Source organism: Ipomoea nil, unplaced genomic scaffold (assembly GCF_001879475.1).
Source record: "Ipomoea nil cultivar Tokyo-kokei standard unplaced genomic scaffold, Asagao_1.1 scaffold0176, whole genome shotgun sequence".
NCBI lineage: Eukaryota > Viridiplantae > Streptophyta > Magnoliopsida > Solanales > Convolvulaceae > Ipomoea > Ipomoea nil.
Window position 1 is genome coordinate 1,969,830 of NW_017616604.1, and position 19,343 is coordinate 1,989,172.

A 19,343-nucleotide genomic window follows, 5' to 3' on the forward strand; every position below is an offset into this window, starting at 1 on the left:
ACTAGTGACTTCCCAATATTGTAGAGGACTCTCATATATCTCCAAGAACTTTAATCGACGAAATCCTCCATCTTTGGGTTTCCATTTTCGATCCTTAACAGCATATCCAGACAATGAGAGGTAATCAAGCTTAGACAACTTACTAAAAACATCCATATCCTTCCATTTTAAATTTGTTTAAGAGAATCTTAACTCCTTAAGATTTGGCCAAAAATTCTCTAGGCTAGCATCCCCATAGAATAAATAGTTCTGAGCTTCGGAAGTATGACATCATTAACCACTAGTCCTTCCACTTTATTATATAAATAAACAAGACTTTCAAACCAATTAGGAGCTTTGCATTCAAATTTATGATTAGTAGTAACTCCCAATGACCTTAGATTTGAGATCCTCAGTAACAACTCCTTTGTACAACTCCTATAATCCAAACAACTAGTGCTCTTTTAATTTTGATGAACCGATCTTGGAGGAACTAATGTAACACCTCTATAAACATCGAAATTCCTTAATTGAGGTAATCCCCAAATATTAAGAGATACGGTTCACATGGTGAATAACCATGAACTCGTAGCTCCAGTAGATTCCGTAACATGAACAAAGGCAGATAATGAATATTTAACCCACAATCAATAGTTAGTATCTGAGATGCACTAGACCCAAAATCTCCAAAAAAATATTACGGGCATTTATCTCCACACTAAATACATCCAATGCCCTTAAAATGTGCATGCACCCCCACCCGTCTTGAAGTCCTGCGAAAACCATACTGTTCAATCAGTGAAGAAGTGTTGGTAGTAGGAGTTATACTGCTGTACCTGCAAATTCTTGATTGGATGCTCCATGGTTGAGATATATGGGAAGAGTTTATTGATTGATTTCTCTTCCACCTCAAACTAATTATATCATAACCCTTCTTGAAACATAAGAGATTTTCTTTTTGGGCTTCTCTCAAAGTCAATTCACGCAAGACATCATGCATCTGATAGGATCTCTCATTTGTCTCTCCACAAATTAGAAGTTTTCTATCCACAAGATCTTGAAAGTTCCTCCTTGCCACACCATCCAAGCTCTCACCAGACCTCAAAACCTTTAGAAATCCCTCTGAAACCCAAAAATCAACCATCATATGTTCATAAACCTTATAATCTTCTGGAAAACACCCAAATGACAAAAAAAACAAAGTTTAAGGTGATGAGGCAAGAAGGTGTAACTCAAATCAATGATGTTCTCACCCTGCTGATTAGAATGATCTAAACTCAAAGCAGGGACACATTTTGCAATATGCTCCCATTCATGAATAGTTTGGTTGGAGTTTGACAGGAGTCCAGCAACCACAATAAGTGCAAGCGGTAACCCTTTGCACTTGTATACTATCTTTCTACCAATTTTTTCAAATTCAGTGGACAGTAGAGTTATTGATCTCTTATACATCTTGCTCTGAAAAAGATTCCAACTTTCATTTGAATCCAAAAGAGGCAAGGTATGGCAAAAATTATTACCTAAATCAGCATATTCAGCCACATTTTTTTGCTGAGTGGGCAACAATAATCGACTTCCATTATTGTCATCCTGAAAACATCTCATTAAATCATCCCAGAAATCTGTATTCCAAATATCATCTACTACGATCAAATACCTTCGATGTTTTAGAAGCTTGTATACTTGCTCAGCCAATTCGTAGTTGCTAGCTCCGTTGGTGTGACTGGCCCCTGGGGCAAGACAACGAAGCAGGCATTGGAACACTTGTGTTGGATTATAGTCCTGTGAGATAGTAACCCAAGCTCGACAATCAAAGCAAGAAATGAACGAAGAATCTTCATAAATCTTTCTAGCTAAGGTGGTTTTACCGATGCCACCCATTCCCACAATTGAGACAATTTCTCGTTTTGAGGATTGATGGCTCAGGTTGTCCATTATGGTGTTGAACTCATCATCGCAGCCCACCATTTTGATTGCAGACTTTGAATCACTAACCGTAATGTTGCCGCGTTCTGGCCTTGTAGGAGGAACAGGATAATTGTTGATTTGTGAGTTGTTGGATTGGTGGTATGCATTATTCTTAACCTTGAACATCTCTTTGTTGATGTAAGATGTGAGGCTAATTCCTTGGATGAAGAGTTGACGAATCCTTTGTGTAGCCTGTATCCGTTGTTTCATGTATTTGTTGAGATAAGAGGCTCTCAGTTCTTGTCTGATTACACTTTCTGCTTCATACAACATATTCCTCCTTCTCTCTGCCTCTTGTTCATTCTTGCTCTCTTGTTCATCATCCTTACTCTCCTTTCCATAGAGAATGAGTTGATGCTGCGTGCAAAAGGATTTGACCCTTTTGTTTATATGAGGCGGCATGCCTGATACCGACAGTTTAAAGTGCTTCCCTAGGATCTCCATCACAGTTTCTAAGCCACCTTTAATTGCTCGATTCAATATGGGAATAAGATTTTGAGCAGAGTGAAGCCTAAGCTTCATGGATTTCCCCAGGTAAAACAATTTCAATTGGTCTTCTATTTGGAACCTTAGTTCAACCGAGACATTTCTCAGTTGTGCTTCCAAAGCTTTGATTGCTTCATCACACTCCCCCACTTTGAAATCTTGTTCAAAGAGAGGTTTGCAACGAAGAAAGATTTTTGTAAAGTAATCTGACTATTGTTTTGTTGCGAACAGGGAAACGAGGAGTGGGTTGGAGGAAGTGTTGATGGAGTGTGTCCATTAAAATGGTTACAGCACCAAAAGCCGCCATAGCCAGTGATATTGCGTTAAATATTATCTTTTCCGTTAGTTCACCGGTAACTTACTCATTGATTTCAATAAGAAAGGTCTTAGGTTCGAATCTCATCTCAATCAAAGTTGGCATAATTATTACTCTATTTAGAATTATGTGTCTATAATGCCTTTATTCCAAAAAAAAATTATTCATTATCAATAAATTAAATAAGAGAAATAACAATTCAAAAAAAAAATAAATAAGAGAAATAATTTCATTAGTTATGTTGTCTTTATTTTTCTCCAATATAAAAATTCTTTACATTCAAAATTCAAATTCATCAATTGATTATATTCGCTATATTGTTCCTACAATGTCTTTATTTAAAAAAAAAAAAACTATTCATTATCAATAAATTAATTAAGAGAAATAATTTCATTAGTCATATTGTCTTTATTTTTCTCCAATGTAAAAATTCTTTACATTCAAATTCATCAATTGATTATATTCACTACATTGTCTATTATCTTTTTGGTGCACTATTTTTTAATTAAATATCAAAGTTATAATACAAAATAATGATATATATTTATTTACCAAATATTTTATTAATACAATGAAAAAATTTAAGGGTGTGTTTGGAAACCCGGAAAATGACTTCTGGAAGTCATTTTCCGGGGTTTTGGTGTTTGGTTACATTGGAAAATGACTGGTCAAAGGAAAATGGGGTGGAAGTCAATGGAAAAGGAAGGCAATTTTATGGAAAATGACTTCCCCTTTTTTTTGGGGGAAGTCATTTTCCAACTTTTACACCAACATCATCAACACCATACCACCACCACCACCACTACCAACATACCACCGTCGCCGCCATCTCCACCATACCACCGCCACCACCACCACCATACCACCGTTGTCACACCACCACCATCACACCACCGCCGCCGCCACCACTACCACCATACCACCGCAACCACCGTCGCCACCACTACCGTCGCCGCCACTACCACCATACCACCGCAACCACCGTCGCCACCACTACCGTCGCCGCCACTACCACCATACCACCGCAACCACCGTCGCCGCCATCACCACCATACCACCGCCCCCACCACCACCATACCATCGCACCCACCGCCGCCGCCACCACCACCATACCACCGCAACCATCGTCGTCGCCACCACTACCGTCATACCACCGCCGCCGCCACCACCACCATACCACCGCCGCCACCACCACACCACCGTCGCCGCCACCACCACCACCACCACACCATCGTCATACTACCACCACCATCACACCACCACCAATTATTATTATTATTATTATTATTATTATTATTATTATTATTATTATTATTATTATTATTATTATTATTATTATATAACGAATAACACCACTACCACTACACCACCACCACCACCATAATATTTTTGATATATTATTAGTTTTTTTTTTTTTTTGTTGAAAAACTTAGCTATTTTTTATTATATTTAAAATTAATATTATATTATTATATATTATTATACATGTTGTAATATTCTAAATAAAATAATTAAAATGTTTAATTATACAATTCTACTCATTTTCCAGAAAATGAACCAAACACACAAAAACAGTTTTCCAGAATGCAACCAAACACCGGAAAGGAAAATGTTTTTCGGAAAATGACTCATTTTCCAGAAAACATTTTCCAGAAGTCATTTTCCTGGTTTCCAAACGGACCCTAAATTGATAAAGCCAATCATATTAACTACTTGAGGGATTTGTTGACAAAGAGGGTATTCAAATCACACAACAAATAGAAGTGAGAAACTACCTCGCAATGTCCTTGTTTGACAATCAGCAATTAGCGGTTAGCGTTAGCGGATTTGACCAGCGAATTATATCAACGGTTGATAAAAAGACATTTTAAAAAATTAGCTATTTAAATTAACATTTAAAATGACCTAAAGGACTGATACCGTTGATTCATTCATTAATATTGTATATATGTGCATTCATTAAATATATTATAACCCTTTGCAACAAAAATACTTTGTGACTATTTAAAAATTTTTTAGTAACAATTATAATGAATCTCTTATATTACATTGTATTCATATACTATGAATTACATATTTAAATAAACAAATTAGACATTAAATTACTTATGTTGAACTTCTCCTATATAATCTTGCATTGATATACTTTCAAATATTTATTTAATTATAAACATTGGGTAGAAAAATGACCGTCAAATTATTAAATCAAATGAATAGTTCAGATTGTTCAGATTTTAATTTTTCATTGACATTTCCTAATTTATCCTTAATTATATGATTATCCGATCTGTTAACTTTTCCATATTAAGTACCGTTAATTCACCGTTAGTCTAATTCTAATATTAAAATCTAATATAGAATTATAACTACAACATTAATCTAATTCTAATATTAAAGTCTTAATAGAACTCTAACCACAAATTCTACTGCCGGAATCTCCTAAAACAATATTAGTATATATTTAATATTTTATGCTTTAATTTTTATTTGCTCTCCCTTATGTCCCATATTTGGTTTCAACCATACCCATACAATTATTTTATTGACAATTATAATCAATCTTGACTATATTATCTTGCATTTATAAACTTATAATTACCAATTTAAATACGCAAATTCAACCTTCAATTATCTATACATGAACAATTCCAATATAATCTTGCATTGATATACTTTAAAATACTTATTTATGAAAAACATTGGGCATTATCTCAATCGCGCAATGCGCGTAAAAAACTAGTACAAAATAATAAATGTGTAATCTGGTTACAACTTGAAAACACACAAAATTTTTCAGAATAAAATACAGGCTTGACGAAGGTAACTTAATAACTTTATTGAAAAATATAAATCCAAAATGAATTTTAATTTGATATAAGAGTATAATATATTGACTAGTTAGTTTATAGAATTGTCAGACTACAACTCTCAGGGACTATATAGCCTAATATTTTACCCATCTAAAATATTATCGAGTACAACATAAATGAACGTTTTAATATTAGTCAGCAAGATTTTCCCCAATAATCTATATTGTATATTATATATTACGGCATTAATTAAGTGGTGCAAGTTGACTAGACTTATTAAGTGGTCTGGTTAGACTGAATAACTAGAAGTTGTTAGCCAATCAGACTCTGTCATAATATAATCCTGGATTGATGGGATACATGATGATTGATGTTAGCACATTCAGTTACAGTACTCAGACCCTCAGTAGACACCAATAGACCATCTAGGGTTCTGAGTCTAGTCTGAGGCAAAATATGACTAGCGGTCTACCGTTAAGAGGCAACACAACAGGAACAATGGCTGGAGATCAACACGGGCTATGCTTCCGCTCATATACGAGGTCAGATCTCTTGTATACCATATTCAGTATAGTTAGGCTATTTAGATCTAACATAATCATCAATTACCTAAATAATACAAAAATGTTGAAATTAACAAATACAAGAAACAATAATAATGGCAGAAAGGTAAAGAAGACAAGATTTACGTGGTTCGAAAATGTGCCTACATCCACGGGAGTATAGTGAAACAATTCTTTTATTCATTATCCCAAAAGGTTGAACCCCAACCCCAAGGGCCCCCACACCCCGACCCGACAGAGCATAGAGCATGTGGGAGGTGTAAAAAATGTGCCTACATCCACGGGAGTGAAACAATTCTGTGGGGGGATGTAAAAAATGTGCCTATATCCACGGGGTGAAACAATGCTTTTCTCGAAGCTTCTTGTTCATATCTTTCATCAAAATGTGCTATTCGATAATGGAGAATGGGGCTGCTGATGCTTTGTCCAGGAAGGAATTTGGGGAAGAGGCCACAACTAACTCCATTACAGTGGTCCAGGATGGAAGAAATTATTAAAAGCTATGAGAATGATGAGTGGGCTGCTGAGAAGCTCTCTCCTACCTTAGTAAGCCCTGAGGCTGATACTAGAGTCTCTGTGACTAAGGGGCTTCTTAGATATAAGAACATGTTGTATATTGGTTCTGCAGGTGGGTTGAGGAATGAATTGATGATCCAACTGCATGAAGGTGCCCTTAGAGGCCACCCTGGGCAGGCTGGTACCAACCACAGGATGAAACCACTTTTTTATTAGAAAAATATGAAGAGGGATATCATTGAGATGGTGAGAAGTTGTGATGTGTGCCAAAGATGCAAACATGAGATGATGAGAATGTGGTTAATCCAGGACTCCTACAACCATTAAACATGTGAGGAAGCTTGGCAAAGTGTGTCTATGGACTTTATTGAAGGTCTACCAAAATCAAATAAGAAGGAGGTGATACTGGTGGTGGTAGATACATTAACCAAGTATGGATACTTCATAGCCCTCAGTCACCCCTATTCTGCTGAAACTGTAGCAGAATTATTCATGGAAAATGTTTATAAACTCCATGGGCTGCCCAAAACTATTGTCTCAGACAGGGACAAAATTTTCAGTAGCAAATTTTGGCAAACTATTTTCAGAAATTTCCAGGTCAAGTTAAGCCTCTCAACAGCTTATCACCCTCAGACTGATGGACAGACTGAAAGAGTCAACAAATGTGTGGAGGGGTATTTTTTGATGTATGGTTTTCCAGAAACCTACTAATTGGGGAAGATGGCTACACTTAGCAAAGTTGTGGTACAACACCAATTACCACACAGCCTTGAAATGCTCACCATTCCAAGCTCTTTATGGGTATTTGCCACCCCTCTTATCTTACAGCTTGAATTCAGAAGGCAGGGGCCACAGTTGGCTGAAGGAGAGGGAGGCTATACTAGCTGCCCTCAAGGATAATCTAATGCAAACACATAATAGGATGAAAGTGCAAGCAGACAAAGGCAGATCTAAGAGGTCTTTTGAAGTTGGTGGTTGGGTTTTGTTAAAAATCCAGCCTTACAGGCAGATTACATTAGCAGTCAGGAACAATTTGAAGCTTACTGCCAAATATTATGCGCCCTACAGGGTCATTGCAAAGATTCAGTTCCCAATGTTTGATCCTTGGGGATAAGGATATCATGGAGAGGGGGGTAATGTAATGGCTATGGGGATTGACAATAAGAAGAAGAAGGCACAGGTTGAGAAGTCGGAAACCAAAACGGTGTCATCAGAAGCAACTGTTAAGAACGTTGAGAAGCTGGGCCAATACGACGTTGTTGGAGTTAGTCGTTAAAAGCAGTTGAAGGCTCTCAGACGACGTCGTCCCAGTCCTCCCTGTAAATCCTTCTGTTAGCAGTCATCAACATAGGAGAGAATATTGAGATTTGTTATGCATTAGCTGTCATTGTTTGTATTTAGCCTCCATTAGCAAGGGGGATTTGTTATGCTGAGATTTAATACCAAATTCATCTTCTTTTCTCTCTCTAAGCTCTTCTCACCCTAACTCTCTTCTCTATTCTTTCCCAAATTTCTGCTTCCATTACTAAGTCCATTACACGTACCTATTTAGATCACCTTCAATCGCAACTGAATAAATGCTGTCAACATCGTCATGCCGTTTAACAATGGCGCGGTACTTGTGGCCTTCTCTTTTCAACATTTCATCAAGAATAGTACGTGGCCATTGCAACCCACCTTGTTACATTACCAAACCAGATGTACGCCTCTCAGTGAACATCAATGCCACTTTTTCGTACGTTAGCTTTATTATTGCCGACACAGGCAAAAGACGACAACGCTTTAAACTGTTGTTGAAAGATTCTGAGCTGTTGGTCGTCATCAACCCATGTCTAAAGCCCCCATCGTAACTTAGTGACCAAAATCGTGGTGGGATTGCCATCAAATAATTATATGTCTCTTCATCATTTGCACTTATTAAATGCATTACAGCTTCAAACCCCTTTACATCCATAGCACAACCGGTTTGCCAAAACAAGTTTTTTAATTCTTGTTCTTAAACCTGGTCATCAAATTTGACCACAGATGTCGAAGGCAATACCAGCGATAAACTCGCAGCTCAGCCAATTCTGGTAATTCGCGAAATGTGGCGTCGATACCACCGTGCCGATCGGATATGATACATATGTGTCAAGATCCCCAAACACGTGTTGTACCACCAATTTCAAGAACCAAGTCCAACTATCCGCGTCAACAATTGAGTATGCAACTGGATGTATTTCTTTGTTGGCATTTATTGCAACTGCTAATAGAAGGTGACATTTGTACTTCCCGTACAAATGAGTACCATCAACTGTACGTAAGCAGGGGTAAGCAGTATTTGAACCCGTCAATTGCGGGTTTGAATGCCCAAAAAGCATACTTAAACCACACCTCATTCGGGATAGATGTTGGCGTGGTGACAATATCAATAACTGTTTCTGGGTTTGTTTGGTGTAACGCCATTAATGTTTGTGGCAATATGTTGTACGACTCATCCCACTTACCATACAACGTCTCCAACGCGATAACCTTAGCGTACCAGGCCTTCTTGTAGTCAACACGAACACCCCATTTTGCCTTCACATCTTCGATGACATATTTAATATTTTTGTATCGGGGATCCTCTGCAACTTTTTGCAATAAGAAGTTAGAAATCACTTTACTAGTAAGGTTGTAGTTATCTCCACCTTGCGTATAATCCACCCGGCATGTTTGGATGTTATGAAACTTTTTTACTATCCAACCTTTGGCACTAGGAATCTGCGCGACAGTAATCATCTATGCACACTGAACGGAATATAAACAGGTAGCCTTCCAATATTTGCCCTTCTTGACCGCCGTTTTGAATTCCAATACTCTTTAATGGTTGGTAGCTGTCAAACACCATTCCAACCCCAATGGAACTGTAATGGCATAAATTTACATTCAATTCGGCATGTTCTCACTCACAAATTCAAATGTAAGTGTAGCGATATACATTTATATTCAACTCAGCTTGTTCTAAGTCACAAATTAAAATTTGTCTCATTACATGTACATACATGTTTTCCTTGTTCTCAAATTCATTGGTTCATATACACATTTCTCAAAGTCAGGTCACATGTCCCCAAGTGCTAAAAAAAATCCATTCGAACATAGATATGTAACGTTTTCCCTATATTGTTATTATTATTATTAAGTCTATTATTATATAATAACAATAGTAATTTAAGTGGTGCAAATCAATAGGCTGACTAAGTATTAGAACTTAGTCAGCATTAGGTAATTGGTTACCTACATTGATGGGATGTAGGTTATTTAGACCCCTAAGTCCTCTCACTGCTCGGTTGACGTATCATACACCTATCTAGAGTCACTGAGAGAAGTGAGAGAAACATAACTGAAACTTACGCAGATTCTACAGCAGCCCGAGGAACTTCTGCAGCGAGTCCCTGGTGATCAAGAATCAAAGCTATGGCTGGAGGTTGGTGATCCTAACTCTTTTCCTTAGCCACGTATTTACTGTTTATAACGTGGATTATGTGCTTACATTTGGTATCAAGAGCCAATTTTATCTCTGCCTAGCCTTGTTTAAATTGCACAATTCAGTTTTTTTTTTACATATGTTATCTTTCATGTATAATTTAGAATATGTATGCACTGTGCAATTGTGTTGGGCTGCTGGAAAAATTGTGTGTTCTTTTTCCGCATTTAGTTTAAAAAAAAAAAAATTCCAGTTTTTTTTTTTTTCCCCGTAAACCTCTGCGCAATTTCTTCGCCGTTTTTTTTCCTTCCCGCTCGCCGGCGAGGGGAGTGCTCGCCGGATTCCGTTCACCGGCGAGGCACACCCCTCTGCTGGCGCAGGCCGACTCCCGTCAAGGACGGCAGTGGTGGCGGCACTGGGTTGCTCCCGATAGTGTCGCCACCAACTGCCTCCTTCAATGGCGCGGTGGTGGCCGGCGGCGGAGACAAGGGTGAGGCGTGGCGGCAGTGACGACCGGTGGCGGTGGTGTTGGAGCCGGGTCCTCCCGGCCTCTCCGCCGCTGCTTCTTTCCGTCTCCGCTTCGGTCCTGCTTCTCCGCTTCGTTTCCTCTGTACGCGATGCGCAGATGAAGGAGATGATGAGACTTGGTTTTTGGGCCGGGTCTGGCCCAATTCGGCCAGACCTAGGCTCCAAAAAAAAAAAAAATTTTGGCTTTGGGCTTGCAGGAATTTTTTTCTTTTTTCTCTTCATCATATTTAGCTTCTTCTTAAGGGTTTTATTCATATGGTTTTTTTTTTTTTACCTAAAGTTAATATTAAATTATAATTCTTGATCAAATTATTCTGTCTCAATTTGTTGGAATTTTAATTTAATATTGAATTTCAGTTTAAATTGTATTCAGTATCGCAATTTAATTGTGGAGCATGAGTTATAATATGCATAATCTGAACATGTTTTATTGTTTATTGCGTTAATTATTTGATTGTTATAATTATGCGTATGTTAGCAAAGCATGTTCTTTAAGTATGCATCTAGTGCCTTTAGGTCTGAATTATATGCCTATTAAGCATGTTATAGTGCCTTTTAGGTGAATTTAGTGCCTTTTTAAGGATAGATTAAGCATGTTAGTTTACTCATTTGGTTATTGCTCCGCTCGTGTCTTTCTAAAGCAATGAAGCACATAAAGTAAATCAATGTTCTAGTTTACCCAAATTTAAGGCCTTATCCACAGGTTTATAACCATATTATAGATCATCCAAACAATTTTACTTCAAATATGAGAATACATGACTTAGGGAAGTTTCTTGGGGAGGTATACTAGTTCTATGGCCCTGGCTTAAATGCCTTGTTGCTACTAGTCCCCTTGCAACGCTACTCTGTCTAAGGAGTTGGTATTTAACCGAGCTTCGTCTCGACCAACTTTCCTGGGAGTATACCTAAAGATTGTCTATCATGTTTTGGTTTAATTTGTTTGCTAGGCTTTAAACTCCCCTTTGCCAAGTGATTACAGTTTTGTAATTAAAGAGTAGCCACAGCATCTTTAATTGCTTAAATTGTATTCAGGTTAACTCACATAAAGAGTTGACAATATCCTTGTAATTAATTCTATATGATATGGCGAAATTTAGCCCACAGGCAATTTTGTTGTATTTGTAGGATTGATTAGGATGAAATGCCAGACTATGATCATAATTTGCCCACAGGGATTATGTATCGGCATATAGTTTTGGTAGTTTTGTCATCAAGGGTGGAAACACCCAAACCGTACCCTTTCTGGTTTTCACCATTCAGTTTGGTAAATTCGTTATGCGTAAAAATTTAGCCCACAGGCAATTTCTATGGCATTTGAGTTTATCTTTTGCATAAGTTTGCATTGGCAAAACATGCACTTTAGTTCATTTATGCCTCGAAAATCAAAAACTAACCAATTCATAATTTCCTTTCAGAACTTACCCCAACTAGCTCACCCATTCATGTTCCGATGCTTACTGCTAATAATTATAGCCACTGGCGGGATTCACTCCTAATCTACTTTGGCATGAGAGAGATGGACTATGCTGTTTACAATTCAGAGCCCCCGGCTATAACCGCGACGAGCTCTCAAGAAGCCAAAGACCTTTGGGCTAAGTGGGAACGATCCAATCGCCTGTGCATATTTTTCATTCAGTCTCGGGTTCCGAGTAATATACGTCGCACGGTTGATACACTTAAAACCGCTCAACAGTGTATTGAGGCCATTGACAAGAAGTATGAAACTTCTGACAAATCCCTAGCAAGCACCTTAATAATGCAGTTCACCTCCCTTCGTTTTTCTCCTGCCGATGATGTGCGCAGTCACATAATGCAACTAAGTGACATTGCAGCACAGCTTGACAAGTTGAAGATCAAGCTGCCAGACTCATTTGTAGTGCATTTTGCACTCAACACTCTCCCTCCTGAGTATAGCACCTTCAAAATTGCCTATAACACACATGACACGAAATGGTCTATTAATGATCTTATTAATAAGTGTGTGCAAGAAGAAGGGAAACTACGCCAGGAACAAAAAGGGGAGAATGTCATGCTTGCTATAGCCAAGCCTAAGGCAAGATCTGGAAAGCGCCACACTACAGCTAAAGGGAAAGCAAAATTATCTCCTCAGACCGACATTAAGAAAGCACAGAAATGCTTCTTCTGTAAGAAGAAGGGGCATGTGAAGAAAGACTGTGCGAAGTTTAAGAAGTGGATGTCTGAGAAAGGTATGACCTCTTCCTTTGTTTGTTTTGAATCCAATATGTCAGACGTTAATGCTAACACTTGGTGGATTGATTCTGGTTCAACAATCCACATTGCAAATTCTTTACAGGATATGCAAAATCTGAGACAACCGATGTCAAGTGAGCGAAACATCTTCTCCGGAAATAAGATGGGCTCGCCGGTTGAAGCTGTAGGGACTTGCAAGCTGATTTTAGAAAGTGGCTTCGTTTTGAATTTAGAAAGGACATTTTACGTACCAACTTTTTCACGAAATTTGGTTTCCATTTAGAGACTTGTACCTTTGGGATTCAGTTTTAACTTTTCAGACAAGTATTTTAAATTGTTTCATAATTCTACTTGTATTGGAAATGGTACATTGTCTAATGGCCTTTATTGTCTTCACTTACAAAACGTTGCAAGTTATGATTCCTTACATGTTCAAACTGGCACCAAACGGTGTAGTGTTAACGATAAACCTTCAATGTTGTGGCATCGGAGATTGGGACACATCTCCCTTGATCGCATTAAAAGGTTGGTAAAGGATGGAGTACTTTCTACTCTAGACTATACTGATTTTGAGACTTGTATAGACTGCATAAAAGGCAAGCAGACTAACAAGTCAAAGAAAGGTGCCAATAGGAGTTCAACATTGTTAGAAATAATTCATACTGACATATGCTGTCCAGATATGGATATGCAGGGTCAGAGATATTTCATTACCTTTATAGATGACTTCTCTAGATTTACCTATGTGTATTTACTTCATCATAAGTATGAAGCATTGGATGCCTTTAAAACCTTTAAGGCTGAAGTTGAAAACCAATGCAAGAAGAAAATACAAATAGTTAGGTCAGACAGAGGTGGTGAATATTATGGTAGATACACAGAAAATGGACAAGCTTTGGGTCCGTTTGCTAAATTCCTTCAAGAGCATGGGATTGTTGCCCAATACACCATGCCGGGTTCCCCGGATCAAAATGGTGTTGCTGAAAGAAGGAATCGGACTCTTTTGGACATGGTGCGGAGTATGCTAAGCAACTCCACACTTCCAAAATCATTGTGGACCGACGCTCTCAAGACGGCAACGTATATATTAAACCGGGTTCCGACCAAGGCTGTCTCCAAGACACCTTTTGAGCTTTTCAAAGGTTGGAAACCGAGTTTGCTTCATATGCGTGTTTGGGGTTGTCCGTCTGAGGTGAGGATTTATAACCCACATGAAAAGAAACTTGACCCGAGGACGATAAGTGCTTTCTTTATTGGGTATGCACAGTCTTCTAAGGGTTATAGGTTTTATTGTCCAAAACATACAACTAGGATAGTGGAATCGAGAAATGCTAAGTTTCTTGAAGATGACTTGATCAGTGGGAGAGATCGATTTAAGGACTTAGTTCCTTTATTTGATCATTTTGACTCTTGCCCTTCAACGTCATCTAACGGAGTTGCACTTATACGCAGCGCGCCTTCAGTCACACCTGCGATTGTACAACCCATTATTGAGATTCCACAAGCTGTTGAAACTCAACCATTGGAAGAACAAGTTCAAGACTTACAGCAACCTCCTGAACTAGACTTCGAGCCAATGGTTGAACCAAATCAGGATTTTCAGCAAGATCCTGAACCCGCACAGACTGAAGTTGAACCAATTCAAGAACTTCATCTAGTTCCTGAAGAGGAAATGGCGCCACAACCTTCACAAGGTACTGGTGTTACAACATTAAGACGGTCTACTCGGGTAAGGCGTTCGGCAGTTCCTAGCTATTACGTATCGTATCTACAAGAATCTGACATTGGAGCTGAAGATGATCCCATAACGTTTTCACAAGCTACGAATTGTGCATAGTCCGATTTGTGGTTAGAAGCCATGAAAGATGAAATGAATTCCATGAAGAGTAATGGAGTTTGGAACCTTGTTGAGTTACCTAATGGGGCCAAGCCGATTGGCTGTAAATGGGTATTTAAAACCAAAAGAGACTCATTAGGTAACATTGAGAGGTTCAAGGCCAGACTCGTTGCTAAGGGATTTACTCAAAAAGAAGGAATTGATTACAAGGAGACTTTTTCTCCTGTATCAAAGAAAGATTCTCTTCGGATCATTCTGGCTTTAGTTGCACACTTTAACCTTGAGTTGCAACAAATGGATGTGAAAACCGCGTTCCTAAATGGTGATCTAGAAGAGGAAGTTTATATGAAACAACCTGAAGGTTTCTCTTCTAGAGGGGGTGAGGATTTGGTGTGTAGGCTTAGGAAGTCCATATACGGTTTGAAACAAGCCTCCCGTCAGTGGTATATTAAGTTTGACGGGGTCATTTCATCATTTGGTTTTGTTGAAAGTCCCTTAGATCCTTGTATATACCAGAAAGTTAGTGGGAGTAAAATATGTTACCTTGTTTTATATGTGGATGATATCCTACTCGCCACTAATGAGGTGGGGATGCTTCGTGACGTGAAACAGTTCCTTTCCAAAAATTTTGATATGAAAGATATGGGTGAAGCATCTTATGTCATTGGCATAAAGATTCATAGGGATAGGTCCCGGGGTATACTAGGTCTATCGCAGGAAACCTATATTAACAAAGTTTTGGAGAGATTTCGGATGCAAAATTGTTCACCGAATGTTGCTCCCATCACAAAAGGGGATAAGTTTAGTTTGGACCAATGTCCTAAGAATAACTTGGAAAAGGAGCGTATGAAAGATATTCCATATGCTGAAGCGGTTGGATGTCTTGGCTATATTCAAGTTTGTACAAGGCCTGACATTGCCTTTGCCGTCGGTATGTTGGGGCGGTACTTGCATAATCCGGGCATGGATCACTGGGGAGCTGTGAAGAGAGTTCTAAGGTATCTCAAAGGTACTATAGATTTCAAGTTGGGTTTTAGGCAGATGGACATCCTGGATGTTGTTGGCTATTCTGATGCGGACTTCGCTGGCTGTGTTGATTCTCGGAGGTCAACTTCCGGGTACGTCTTCATATTGGCCGGTGGGGCTATTTCATGGAGAAGTGTTAAACAATCCTTAATAACTACTTCTACCATGGAAGCCGAGTTCGTGTCCTGTTTCGAGGCTACTTCGCAAGGTGTGTGGCTCAAGAATTTCATCTATGGACTTAGAATTGTGGATTCTATATCTAAGCCACTTAAAGTTTATTGTGACAACTTAGCTGCAGTCTTCCTAGCTAAGAACGAAAAATGTGGGAGTCGAAGTAAACACATCGACATCAAGTTCTTAGCCATTAGGGAGCGTGTCAAGAATAAAGTTGTATTCATTGAACACATTAATACTGAGTTGATGCTAGCAGATCCCTTTACTAAAGGCATGCCTCCATTTAAATTTAAGGATCTGATTAAGAAAATAGGACTTTCGTCCTCTTTGTAATTTGTATATACATTCAGTTGAATAATGAAATTCTTTTGCACTTCAGTTTTTCAGATACTTCAGATGTTTTCTTTGAGTGTGTACACAATTCAGTTTATCTCAATAAGGAAACATACTTCAGTGGACTTGAAATGAACATATGGTTTGTTTCATTAAAGTTTGATTACCTAAAGTACTCAAAGGCAATTTGCATTTGATCATAATGGATATTACTTGCGCTAAAGAGGACATATCATTATGGTTGGTGTAAATCCTGTTTTTGAGTTCCGCATTTGCACCAAGTGGGAGAATGTAACGTTTTCCCTATATTGTTATTATTATTATTAAGTCTATTATTATATAATAACAATAGTAATTTAAGTGGTGCAAATCAATAGGCTGACTAAGTATTAGAACTTAGTCAGCATTAGGTAATTGGTTACCTACATTGATGGGATGTAGGTTATTTAGACCCCTAAGTCCTCTCACTGCTCGGTTGACGTATCATACACCTATCTAGAGTCACTGAGAGAAGTGAGAGAAACATAACTGAAACTTACGCAGATTCTACAGCAGCCCGAGGAACTTCTGCAGCGAGTCCCTGGTGATCAAGAATCAAAGCTATGGCTGGAGGTTGGTGATCCTAACTCTTTTCCTTAGCCACGTATTTACTGTTTATAACGTGGATTATGTGCTTACAAGATAATCACAAATTTTAACTGGAATTTGTACTCCAACCGCATAAATGAATGCATTTTCCTGCGAAATGATTACTAAATTAAGCTTCGTAAGTCGATCAATAAAACACTAAACAAATCTCACTACTTTCACATTTAACATATTACGGTAAAACATTCAAAAAAAATTGTACGTGCGAAACTTAATGGTGATTTACAATTCTATTCTTCTTTCTTTCTTAATAACTTCTATGCTTTCTGATGATTTATCAAGAAACCGGTAATGGGGTTTTATCATAAAGGAGCAAATCCGCATTTGGGAAATGCGTTTCTCCTATATGCATTTCCCAAACGCATGTTGTGGTCGCCGGACTCCAGCGGAAAGGTGGCAAGCATATCCGCATTTGGGAAATGTGTTTCTCATATACGCATTTTCCAAACACGTGTTGGTTGCCGGGCTCCGGCGGAAAGGCGGGAAACATATCCGCATTTGGAAAGTGCGGTTCTCGTATAATACGTGGAATGCAGTTCCCAAATGCGGTTTTGGTTTATACTACAACCGTATTTGGGAAACGCGGTTATCGTATATTATACTACAGCTGCATTTTTCAAATGCGGCTGATATTGCCGCAGAGAGAGAAAACCATTAAGTATGATCGAGTTTAGAAAATGCGATTTTCAGCCCAATTGTATTTTTCAAACTCGATTTTTCCTTGACCGTCCAAAATTATTCAACTTCCTATTTTTGTCCAACACAAAGGCAAGATGCCTAGAACAGTCAATTTCCCTAAAATTAAAACTGGCAAAAGTAGCGGATTACGAAGAGTATGGGATTAAACAATTGTTTGGCTGTCCCTTAATGAAACAAATTCTTTGGTTGCCTTATTCTTCTGCCGATCGAAATCAAAAGATAACACACCATTTTGCAGCAGCGTTTATGTTTATTTTCAGTCTTTACAATCTTTAATTTTTAATTACTTTTTGTTGGTATAGTCGTTGGTGAGGAGATTTGATCAGCTACAAAGGTATAAACCATTTATGAGCAGGTGCATCTTGCAAGGAGACCTTGGAATTGGAAGTGTTATAGAAGTTAACATTACGTTAGGATTTTCGGCAAAGGAAATTCTATTCACACCACCTATTTTGCTATTTGCACCACCTATTTAATAAGTCTAACAACTTTATAGATGGTGCAAATAACAAAGTCCACAATCATTAAATGTGGTTAAATATTATATTTTATTTTTTATTTTTTTAACCATTAAAATATTAATTTAAAAAAAAAGTGATCGAACCCGTCACCTTCTCCGGTGGGAAAGTGACGGACTGCCTTCTCAACGGGGAAGGCGATCCACTGGGCTGCCTTCTCACCCGAGAAGGCAACCCAATACTAAAAAAAAAAAAAAAAAAAAAAAAAAAAAAGAAGAAAAAGAAGAAGGTGATGAACCCGTCACCTTCTCTGGTGAGAAGGCGACCCACGGGAAGGCAGCCCCTATTTTTTACAAAAAATAAATAAATAAATAAATAAAAATCCGGCACCTTCTCCGGTGAGAGGGCGTGGGCCTGCCTTCTCACCGGAGAAGGCAACCCAATACTTAAAAAAAAAAAAAAAAAAAAAAAAAAAAAAAAAAAAAAAAAAAAAAAAAAAAAAGAAGAAGAAGAAGAAGGAGGTGATGAACCCGTCACCTTCTCTAGAGAGAAGACGACCCACGGGGCTGCCTTCTCACCGGAGAAGGCAGCCCCTATTTTTTACAAAAAATAAAAAATAAATAAATAAATAAATAAAAATCTGTCACCTTCTCCGGTGAGAGGGCGTGGGGCTGCCTTCTCACCGGAGAAGGCGACCTAAGTAGAAACTAACTCGATGAGAAGGCAACCCACTAGGCTGCCTTCTCACCGGAGAAGGCAGCCTAGTTGCTTTCTCCGGTGAGAAGGCAGTCCGTCGCCTTCTCACAAGAGAAGGTGACAGTTCGTTGTTTTTTTTTTTTAATAAATATTTTATTTAATTAAATATATTGAATTAATAAATTATTAATTGCAAGTTTGACCAAGTGGTGCAAATAACAAAATTTACCCCCATTTGACTATTTACACCAACTATTAATTATTAAAAAATTTTACTTTTTACAATTTCAAGATGTCTTTTGGTTAAAGGGTGGTGCAAATAGCAACACCCTTTCGGCAGTCATACGCAAGGAGAGATTAAAGCTCCTAGATGATAATGAACATATCTTTAGCATGAGGATTGTTGGTGGGCAGGCCGGGCCGACGCATAGGGCACCCAAATTTTGGAGCCCCATATATTAAAAAATAATAATAATTAGAGTATGTATACCGCAGCTACAGCATTCGAACTGAAATTGCACCGTGAGACTTGAAATAAAAAACTAATGTATTTTTACTTGTTTTTTTTAAATTAAGCACCAGTTACGTTCATTAATTAAACTTGTTTAAACAAATATAAATAATGAAAACCGAAAGCATAAATGAAA

General features: G+C 38.1%; 1 protein-coding gene across 1 annotated transcript; it reads right to left on the reverse strand.

Moving 5' to 3' along the window:
- Nucleotides 1–697: 697 nt before the first annotated feature.
- On the reverse strand, nucleotides 698–10,106 carry LOC109178066 (putative late blight resistance protein homolog R1A-3). The gene is made up of 4 exons (XM_019327569.1): nucleotides 10,099–10,106; nucleotides 6,655–6,660; nucleotides 1,233–2,232; nucleotides 698–1,149 (listed from the first exon to the last, which is right to left on the reverse strand). The coding sequence occupies exons 3-4, from the start codon at nucleotides 2,218–2,220 to the stop codon at nucleotides 698–700; spliced, it is 1,440 nt and encodes a 479-aa protein (XP_019183114.1). The 5' UTR covers nucleotides 2,221–2,232; nucleotides 6,655–6,660; nucleotides 10,099–10,106.
- Nucleotides 10,107–19,343: the final 9,237 nt, after the last annotated feature.

What these genes read in the sequence shown, in the direction of transcription:
- LOC109178066 (XM_019327569.1), bottom strand. Translation starts at nt 2,220, where the DNA reads ATGTTGTATGAAGCAGAAAGTGTAATCAGACAAGAACTGAGAGCCTCT. An exon ending in AGATCATTCTAATCAGCAGG is followed by an intron (nt 1,150 to 1,232) that starts GTGAGAACATCA and finishes GGTGTTTTCCAG; the next exon opens with AAGATTATAAGGTTTATGAA.